The 11,344-nt window shown below is 45.9% G+C and overlaps 1 protein-coding gene across 1 annotated transcript in view; it reads right to left on the minus strand.

Annotated features, from left to right (window-relative positions):
- arhgef1 (Rho guanine nucleotide exchange factor (GEF) 1) overlaps positions 1–6,698 on the minus strand; it is a gene marked incomplete at its 5' end in the record, with an annotated part of 10,879 nt that extends 4,181 nt beyond the window's left edge. The window contains 2 exons of the mRNA XM_084444692.1: positions 27–146; positions 6,673–6,698. Coding sequence (XP_084300818.1) covers positions 27–146; positions 6,673–6,698 — 146 coding nt within the window. The remainder of the gene's footprint in view (positions 1–26; positions 147–6,672) is intronic.
- Between the last annotated feature and the right edge of the window lie 4,646 nt (positions 6,699–11,344).

The raw sequence follows: 11,344 nt of genomic DNA on the forward strand, positions 1-11,344 counted from the left end.
CACACACCCAGGAGGGGGTGACTTACACGTTGGCGTAGGGCAGCCCTGCTCCTACTGGCGTCAGGCTGCCCATCCTGCTACGGTCCACCACGGCAGGGCCACTCTGCTTCAGCTCATCCACGGCCGTCTTGATCACATCTGTCCAGCTGCAGGCGTAGACACACACACGCGCACACACACACACGCACGCACACACACGCACGCACGCACACAGACACACACGCACGCACGCACGCGCGCAGACACACACACACACACACACACACACACACACACACAGAGTATTCAATCTCAAATCTCAAATTCAGTCTCAAACATCCTCTACTGACTTGGATCTTGATCAACCGAGCAGACCTACACACTAACCGTGGACAGACAGGCCTCAACACAGAGAGAGATAACACACTCACTTCTCCTCTCAACACAGAGAGAGATAACACACTCACTTCTCCCTCTCAACACAGAGAGAGATAACACACTCACTTCTCCTCTCAACACAGAGAGAGATAACACACTCACTTCTCCTCTCAACACAGAGAGAGATAACACACTCACTTCTCCCTCTCAACACAGAGAGAGATAACACACTCACTTCTCCTCTCAACACAGAGAGAGATAACACACTCACTTCTCCCTCTCAACACAGAGAGATATAACACACTCACTTCTCCCTCTCAACACAGAGAGAGATAACACACTCACTTCTCCCTCTCAACACAGAGAGAGATAACACACTCACTTCTCCTCTCAACACAGAGAGAGATAACACACTCACTTCTCCCTCTCAACACAGAGAGAGATAACACACTCACTTCTCCTCTCAACACAGAGAGATAACACACTCACTTCTCCCTCTCAACACAGAGAGAGATAACACACTCACTTCTCCTCTCAACACAGAGAGAGATAACACACTCACTTCTCCCTCTCAACACAGAGAGATAACACACTCACTTCTCCCTCTCAACACAGAGAGAGATAACACACTCACTTCTCCTCTCAACACAGAGAGATAACACACTCACTTCTCCCTCTCAACACAGAGAGAGATAACACACTCACTTCTCCCTCTCAACACAGAGAGAGATAACACACTCACTTCTCCTCTCAACACAGAGAGAGATAACACACTCACTTCTCCCTCTCAACACAGAGAGAGATAACACACTCACTTCTCCTCTCAACACAGAGAGAGATAACACACTCACTTCTCCTCTCAACACAGAGAGAGATAACACACTCACTTCTCCTCTCAACACAGAGAGATAACACACTCACTTCTCCCTCTCAACACAGAGAGAGATAACACACTCACTTCTCCCTCTCAACACAGAGAGAGATAACACACTCACTTCTCCTCTCAACACAGAGAGATAACACACTCACTTCTCCTCTCAACACAGAGAGAGATAACACACTCACTTCTCCCTCTCAACACACAGAGAGAGATAACACACTCACTTCTCCTCTCAACACAGAGAGAGATAACACACTCACTTCTCCCTCTCAACACAGAGAGAGATAACACACTCACTTCTCCCTCTCAACACAGAGAGAGATAACACACTCACTTCTCCTCTCAACACAGAGAGAGATAACACTCACCTCTCCCTCTCAACACAGAGAGAGATAACACACTCACCTCTCCTCTCAACACAGAGAGATAACACACTCACTTCTCCCTCTCAACACAGAGAGAGATAACACACTCACTTCTCCCTCTCAACACAGAGAGAGATAACACACTCACCTCTCCTCTCAACACAGAGAGAGATAACACTCACCTCTCCCTCTCAACACAGAGAGAGATAACACACTCACTTCTCCCTCTCAACACAGAGAGAGATAACACACTCACTTCTCCCCTCAACACAGAGAGATAACACACTCACTTCTCCCTCTCAACACAGAGAGATAACACACTCACTTCTCCTCTCAACACAGAGAGAGATAACACACTCACTTCTCCCTCTCAACACAGAGAGAGATATAACACACTCACTTCTCCCTCTCAACACAGAGAGAGATAACACACTCACTTCTCCCTCTCAACACAGAGAGAGATAACACACTCACTTCTCCTCTCAACACAGAGAGAGATAACACACTCACTTCTCCTCTCAACACAGAGAGATAACACACTCACTTCTCCCTCTCAACACAGAGAGAGATAACACACTCACTTCTCCTCTCAACACAGAGAGATAACACACTCACTTCTCCCTCTCAACACAGAGAGATAACACACTCACTTCTCCCTCTCAACACAGAGAGAGATATAACACACTCACTTCTCCCTCTCAACACAGAGAGAGATAACACACTCACTTCTCCCTCTCAACACAGAGGGGGATAACACACACTTCTCCTCTCAACACAGAGAGATAACACACTCACTTCTCCCTCTCAACACAGAGAGAGATAACACACTCACTTCTCCTCTCAACACAGAGAGATAACACACTCACTTCTCCCTCTCAACACAGAGAGATATAACACACTCACTTCTCCCTCTCAACACAGAGAGAGATAACACACTCACTTCTCCCTCTCAACACAGAGAGATAACACACTCACTTCTCCTCTCAACACAGAGGGGGATAACACACTCACTTCTCCTCTCAACACAGAGAGATAACACACTCACTTCTCCTCTCAACACAGAGAGAGATAACACACTCACCTCTCCCTCTCAACACAGAGAGATAACACACTCACTTCTCCCTCTCAACACAGAGAGATAACACACTCACTTCTCCCTCTCAACACAGAGAGAGATAACACACTCACTTCTCCTCTCAACACAGAGAGATATAACACACTCACTTCTCCTCTCAACACAGAGAGAGATAACACACTCACTTCTCCTCTCAACACAGAGAGAGATAACACACTCACTTCTCCTCTCAACACAGAGAGAGATAACACACTCACTTCTCCTCTCAACACAGAGAGAGATAACACACTCACTTCTCCCTCTCAACACAGAGAGAGATAACACACTCACTTCTCCTCTCAACACAGAGGGGGATAACACACTCACTTCTCCTCTCAACACAGAGAGAGATAACACACTCACTTCTCCTCTCAACACAGATAGATAACACACTCACTTCTCCCTCTCAACACAGAGAGAGAAAACACACTCACTTCTCCCTCTCAACACAGAGAGAGATAACACACTCACTTCTCCTCTCAACACAGAGGGGGATAACACACTCACTTCTCCTCTCAACACAGAGAGATAACACACTCACTTCTCCTCTCAACACAGAGTGTTGCAGCCGTTAAACTAAAATTAATGGTTTTGTATTTGGTAAATGCTTGGGCTGGTTTATGACTTGAAGTTTGACAGTTGAAATCAATTCGATAAGAACAAGCTTTATTTTGCCTATTTAGGGGCCTATGATTTTGATGAGATTGCTTTTGATTTGGGAGGGGCGTGCGTCCTGAATGCGCGTTTTGCGCACCACACATTAGGTTATAGGATCAGGTGATTCGATGGCAGGAAGTATGGAACCTAAATGTTTTGGTGATTCGAGGCGGTGGTTGTAAACAGTTTTTTGAACGCGCTATTTAAGTTTTCGGTGGCACTAAAGCCTTTTTTCGTTTCCTTTGGATATTATCGTTATTTAGCAAACAGTTTGGAACGATATGGAATGGTGGAATAAACGTTATTTTTTAAGCTGCAATCGACATTGTTTATTGGAAGTGAGTCAAGCGGACCCCGTCTCGAAAGCCACGGCTTTTAACAAGAAAAGCCGACACATTTAAAGTCAAAAAACTACATGGATTGAAGAAAAAAAACGAGTTATCTTCAAAGAAAGAAAAGCACGCAAGCAGCGGAGGCAGTGGATGAAGTTTCTGCGGTTTGTGAGTAATGGATTTCGACTATGGACTTATGGCGCTCGCAAAGAGTTCAAATAAGGAAGTAGCGCGTAAATGCGCAGCTCAGTGGATGTTGTTGCTTTCCATGGGCCAAATGTATTGATTCAAAGGTGGAATTCAAAGTGAATACAATAAATCAATCTGCACGTGATCATGTCTGTCACCGAAGAGGTAGATGGGACACGTTTGATAAAAGCAATCGCATCGCGCAGGGGGAAGCTCGGCGTTTTAACGCGCAAAAGGAATGAGATTAATGCTCTATTGGAAGCCGGGGAAAGTAAAGACACTGTCTGCAAACATGCTGATGCGTTCAATAAATATTTGGAAGAGTTTATGGATTTGCAAGTGGTTGTACAAAATCTCCTTGCAAATGAGGAGGAAAGGGAGGCGGATCGTATGGATTGGTATGAACCAAAATTAACCCATTACAGAGGATTCCTACATGGTATCAAAAAATGGATGGATGGTGACGAGGAGGAAGAAGAGGAAAAGGTGGAGAGTTCTGGGGAGGAACCGGGGGATAGTGCGTCCCAAACCATAAAAGCCCCAAACAAGGATCCCAGCACTACCTCCAAAACCGGCTCTTCCAGTACATCCTCCAGGGTATCTACTGCATGCTTAAAGGCTAAGGCAGAACGAGCTGCTCTGATGGCTAAATCTCAAGCTTTGGAAATTAAACATGCTCTGGACAAGGAGGAAGCTCAGCTTAAGGCAAGGATGGAAAAGCATGCCATGGAAGCTGAATTGGCTGCAGCAGAAGCCAAAATTAATGTTTTCATGGAGAGCGAATTGCAGGCTGCACCTGCACCACAACCAACATCATCAAAGCTAAAACCTCCACAACCATCAGCATCAAAGCAAACAAAATCAGACATCATAACACCAATACAAAGGTTAGAAATTACTGGAACATCTACAGAGTACAGAATGCCAGTAACAACTCAAAAATTCCAAAAACCTCAAAGTTCTCAGGAACAAAATGTTTACCACCAAGTTGCACCACGCAAAGCTCAAGCAAAAACCAAACACTTGAGTCATGACCAAGAAGATGGAGACTCAATTTCAAATGCAAAAGATGATGAAAACTGTCTCACTGATGTTTTGAAAAGACAAAATGAAATAACTGAATTGCTTGTAAAGCAACAACAAGCAGCTCTTCTCCCTGCCAGAGAGATCCCTACATTTGATGGCGACGCTCTGCAGTACCGATCATTTATTAAGGCCTTTGAGCAAGGAATAGAACGCAAGGTGGACCATGTGCAGGATAAGTTGTTCTATCTGGAGCAATACACAAAGGGAGCACCCAACCAGCTGGTTCGTAGTTTCCTCCACATGGACCCAGACAGAGGGTTCAGAGAAGCAAAGGAGCAACTTGAATGGCACTTTGGCAATGAAATGAAGCTGACATCCGCACACATGGGCAAGGTCCTGAGTTGGCCTTCAATAAGAGTAGAAGATGGACCAGCGTTAAGGTCGTATGCGCTGTTTCTGAGATGTTGCTTCAATATAATGAATGAGGTCAACTTTATGGAGGAGCTGGAGACACCATCTCACTTGAGGACAATCGTATCCAAATTGCCTTATAAGCTCCGAGAAAGATGGAGGACAATTAGCTGTGACATTCAAGAACGAAACAAACGACGAGCAAAGTTCAAAGACCTGGTTGAGTTTGTGGAAAGACAGTCACGGGTTGTTCTGGATCCCATTTTCGGGGATATACAAGACATGACTGATAACAAAGGAATGATAAAATCAACAAAAAGGCCAACACAGAGACCCCCCTTTAAGCCAGTCAGTAGGGGGAGCAGTTTTGTTACTGCTGTTGCACCTATGTCAGCAAAAATGGAGCAAATGGAAAGTAAACAAAGCAAACCCAAATACAATCAGGGGGGGCTAAAACAAGGTTATTCAAGTGCTCTGGAGAAGCCCTGCCCATATTGCAGTAAAGAACACTCCTTGGAGTTTTGTGACGCTCTAAAACACAAACCTAACAATGAGAAAGTCGACTTCATGAAAAGTAAAGGTCTGTGCTTTGGATGTTTGGGAAAAGGGCACATGAGCAAATACTGTAAAAACCGAATGACGTGTCAGACTTGCCATAAAGATCATCCAAGCATACTGCACATTGATATGAAGGAAAGAGCAGAAGTGCATATTAACAAAAGGGAACGTGGAGAATCTGCTGGAGAAGCAGCCAAGGTCACATCAAGCCTTGTGTCCCTAAATGCCGGTGGTCATACTGGGGTCGGTAACAATGAATGTAAGCTGTCTATTGTGCCTGTTCAAGTGAAGCTGTGCAAAGGCACTAAGGTTGTGAAGACGTATGCTTTCCTTGACCCAGGCAGCACTGCATCCTTTTGCACAGAGGGCTTAATGGCAGCGCTAAATACCGGTGGAAAAAGGGTGAAGGTTCTTCTCAAAACTATGGGACAGGAGAGGCCTGTGCCCAGCTACAGGATTTCTGGATTGGAAGTGGCCGCGCTCAAAGGAAGCACATTCCTAACGTTGCCAGATGTATTCTCGCAAGAGTCTATCCCCGTTACACAAGACAACATTCCTACAGAGGAGGACCTCAGAGAGTGGCCTTATCTGAAAGAGGTTGAACTGGAACCAATCAACGCAAGCATTGGGCTACTGATTGGTGCAAATGCTCCAAAAGTCCTGGAGCCGTGGAAAGTCATTAACAGCGAAGGTATTGGACCGTTTGCTGTAAAAACCCTCCTAGGGTGGGTAATAAATGGCCCACTTGGTCACCGGGAGGACAGTGACAGGAGCGATTGTCACCCTGCCTTGGTTAACAGAATAGCCATTGCCAACTTGGAAGAGCTCCTAACCCAGCAGTATAACCAAGATTTTGTTGAGCAACATTATGAGCAGAAAGAAATGTCGCTGGAGGACAAGCAGTTCATGAACATCGTTTCAGACTCCGTAGTGCTTAAAGATGGACATTACTACCTTAAGCTGCCTTTTCGTGAGCCAGATGTGATCATGCCCAACAACAGGCACATAGCCCTGCAAAGAGCACAGCAGCTGCTGAAAAGGTTTGCAAGAGACCAAACATTCCTGGAGGAATACCAGGCATTTATGCAGGATGTCCTTGCAAAAGGATATGCTGAGGTCGTACCCGAAGAGCAGTTGGTGACTGAAAGTGGCAAAGCGTGGTACGTACCGCATCATGGGGTCTACCACCCACGCAAAAGGACATTACGCGTGGTGTTTGACTGTGGATCAACCTTTCAGGGAACTTCTCTGAATGGAGAATTGTTGCAAGGTCCAGACTTGACCAACAAGCTGATTGGCGTGATGTTAAGATTTCGCCTGGGTCCTATTGCCATGATGACTGATATTGAAGGCATGTTCCATCAGGTGAGGGTTGCGAGAGAAGATGTCGATTTCCTGCGCTTTCTCTGGTGGCCAGATGGAGACATCACTAAAGAGCCTGTGGACCATAGGATGACAGTTCACATTTTCGGAGCTGTATCATCACCCAGCTGCGCCACATTCGCCTTGCTAAAGACGGCAGAAGACAACCAGAATGAATATCCTGCTGAGGTCGTGGACACAGTAAGGCAGAACTTTTACGTGGATGATTGTCTTAAGTCAGTGAGCTCTGTGGAGCAAGCAGCATGGCTGTACAGCAACCTCAAAGAAATGTGCAGCAAAGGAGGGTTCCACCTGAATAAATGGATAAGTAACCATCGCTCCCTCCTTGCCATAATTCCTGAGGATGAAAGAACCAAAGAGGTCAAGACTCTGAATCTTGACAGAGACAAACTTCCCATGGAAAGGGCCCTTGGAACACAGTGGGATGTCGAGAACGATACCTTCACTTTCAGCACAGTTCTGAAAACTCAGCCATCAACAAGACGTGGCATCCTGTCAGTTGTGAGTTCGATTTATGACCCCCTAGGGTTCTTAGCACCGGTTGTGCTACCCGCCAAGCAGATCCTTCAGGAGTTGTGCAAGGCCAAGCTGGGGTGGGATGAGAAAATCCCAAAAGAACAAGCTGATAGATGGAAAAGATGGTTGAGTCAACTGGTGCTGTTGGATAAATTCTCCGTGAGCAGATGTATCACACCCCATGGTTTCGGTGAAATTGCATCCGCACAGCTGCAGCACTTTTGCGATGCTAGTGAGGTTGGCATGGGAACAGTGTCGTATCTCAGACTTACTAACTGCAGAGATGAAGTGCATGTTGTTTTCATCATGGGCAAAGCAAAAGTAGCACCCCTCAAGCAGACTACCATTCCTAGATTGGAGCTGGTGACCGCGGTCCTGGCGGTACGTATAGACCGACTGCTGAAAATAGAGCTGCAGATTCCGTTGGATGAGTCAACGTACTGGACAGACAGTCAATCCGTGTTGAAGTACATTGGAAGTGCAACAGGAAGGTTTAAAACCTTTGTAGCGAACAGAGTTGCTATGATACGATCATTATCTGAAGTGGAACAATGGAACTACATCAGCTCAAAGCTCAATCCCGCAGATGTAGCATCACGCGGCTTACGGGCAGATGCCTTTCTTCAGTCCAAAGCTTGGATGCAGGCCCCCGAGTTTCTAAGGAAACCTCAGTCTGAATGGCCAGGGCATGATGAGACACTAGGTGTGATCTCTGCGGATGATCCAGAGGTGAGGAAAATGATCTCAGTGTGTGCTGTAGTACTACAGCCTGAAGAATCCCCCACTGCTACCCTCCTAAGTCACTTCTCCAACTGGATGGACCTAAAAAGAGCAGTGGGATGGATCCTCAAGTATAAAGACCTGCTTAAGCAACTGCGCTGGGAAAGAGTCAATGCAATCGCCAGGCACCAAGGCTCTAAACAGCAAAATGATGCAGTAGCAAAGCACATGCAACAGGTTAAGGACAGCCTAAGGTTGCAAAGGCTTAATGTAGAAGACATGGCTAATGCAGAAAAGGCCATCATATGCTTGGTGCAAAGACAAAGCTTCAAGGAAGAAATGATTTCCCTGGAAAAAGGCACAGTGAAAAGGACAAGTCCCTTGGTCAAGCTCGACCCAGTGATAGTGGATGGTGTCTTGAGAGTGGGTGGGAGGCTGAGCCGAGCAGCGCTTCCAGAGGAAACAAAGCATCCAGCGATTTTGCCCAAAGCCAGCCACATCTCAAAGCTTATTCTTCGCCACATCCACGAAAAGGTTGGTCACAGTGGGAGGAGTCATGTGCTTTCCACGCTTCGTCGTAAATACTGGATACTCCATGCCAATGCAGCAGCCAGAGCGGTCATCAGGAAGTGCATAGTCTGCAAACTTCGGCGCCAAAAGGCAGGCGAACAAAAAATGGCTGATCTTCCCATCGCCCGTGTCTCTGCAGATCTCCCTCCGTTCACACACGTCGGAATGGACTACTTCGGGCCCATTGATGTGAAACGGGGTCGGAGTACAGTTAAAAGATATGGAGTCATATTTACTTGTCTGGCATGTCGCGCAGTCCACCTGGAGGTGGCGCACGCTCTCGACACAGATGCATGTATTAATGCTCTCAGGAGATTTATATGTAGGAGAGGACAAGTAACAGAAATAAAATCTGATAATGGAACAAATTTCGTAAGTTCAAACCGGGAGCTAAAAGAGGCCCTTAAGGAGCTCAATCAGGAAAAGATCCAAAAGGCACTTTTGCAAGAAGGAATAAAGTGGACCTTTAATCCTCCCCATGGTGCGCATCATGGAGGAGTCTGGGAGCGCCTCATACAGCAGGTCAAAAGAGTGCTCTACTCCGTGCTGAAGCAGCAAACTCTGGATGATGAGATCCTGCAAACAGCTATGTGTGAAGCAGAAGCGATTCTCAATGACCGTCCCATCACTCCATCCAGTGATGATCCCAATGACATCGAAGCACTAACGCCCAACCACATCCTCCAGCTTAAAGGCAAACCAATACTGCCACCAGGTCTGTTCAGGAAGGACGATTTGTATATCCATAGACGATGGAGGCAAACGCAGTACATCACAGACTTGTTTTGGAAAAGGTGGACCCGGGAATATCTTGCGATGATGCAGGAGCGCCAAAAGTGGCACAAACCACGCAGAAACTTCGCAGTTGGGGACCTCGTTCTTGTGGTGGAGGACGTTTCGCCACGGAACTCATGGCTCAAGGGTCGAATCACAGAAACAATGACGGACTCCAAAGGACACGTTCGCCGTGTTCGTCTCAAGACCAAGACATCAGTTTTGGAGCGACCAGTTACCAAGCTGTGTCTCTTGTTGGAGGCAGAGTGAAGCCTTCCAAGGTTTCATGGTATGGAGTCTGCCCTGGCTCTACACTTACACTGACATGGCCCAACACAAATGCACACACACAAGACATTGCGATGCTGCCAAGCAATTTCTTCAAATTTTCACCTTGTTGAATGGACTGTTCAATGGACTGAGCCTTACAGACTTTTACTATTGAAGCTCAACAGAAATGTAAAAAATGAAATGAAATGTAAAAAAAAGGAAAAAAGAAAAACAAAATGTAATAACTGTGTATATACTGTGTATTAACGGCTTCCGGTAATTGTTTTGATAATTGGTAATTGAGTATTACAATTAGGGGCCGGTGTGTTGCAGCCGTTAAACTAAAATTAATGGTTTTGTATTTGGTAAATGCTTGGGCTGGTTTATGACTTGAAGTTTGACAGTTGAAATCAATTCGATAAGAACAAGCTTTATTTTGCCTATTTAGGGGCCTATGATTTTGATGAGATTGCTTTTGATTTGGGAGGGGCGTGCGTCCTGAATGCGCGTTTTGCGCACCACACATTAGGTTATAGGATCAGGTGATTCGATGGCAGGAAGTATGGAACCTAAATGTTTTGGTGATTCGAGGCGGTGGTTGTAAACAGTTTTTTGAACGCGCTATTTAAGTTTTCGGTGGCACTAAAGCCTTTTTTCGTTTCCTTTGGATATTATCGTTATTTAGCAAACAGTTTGGAACGATATGGAATGGTGGAATAAACGTTATTTTTTAAGCTGCAATCGACATTGTTTATTGGAAGTGAGTCAAGCGGACCCCGTCTCGAAAGCCACGGCTTTTAACAAGAAAAGCCGACACACAGAGAGATAACACACTCACTTCTCCCTCTCAACACAGAGAGATAACACACTCACTTCTCCCTCTCAACACAGAGAGAGATAACACACTCACTTCTCCCTCTCAACACAGAGAGAGATAACACACTCACTTCTCCTCTCAACACAGAGAGAGATAACACACTCACTTCTCCCTCTCAACACAGAGAGAGATAACACACTCACTTCTCCCTCTCAACACAGAGAGAGATAACACACTCACTTCTCCTCTCAACACAGAGAGATAACACACTCACTTCTCCTCTCAACACAGAGGGGGATAACACACTCACTTCTCCTCTCAACACAGAGAGAGAAAACACACTCACTTCTCCCTCTCAACACAGAGAGAGATAACACCCTCACTTCTCCTCTCAACACAGAGGGG

This window comes from Borostomias antarcticus, assembly GCF_949987555.1.
Source record: "Borostomias antarcticus genome assembly, chromosome: 10".
Taxonomy (NCBI): Eukaryota; Metazoa; Chordata; class Actinopteri; order Stomiiformes; family Stomiidae; genus Borostomias; species Borostomias antarcticus.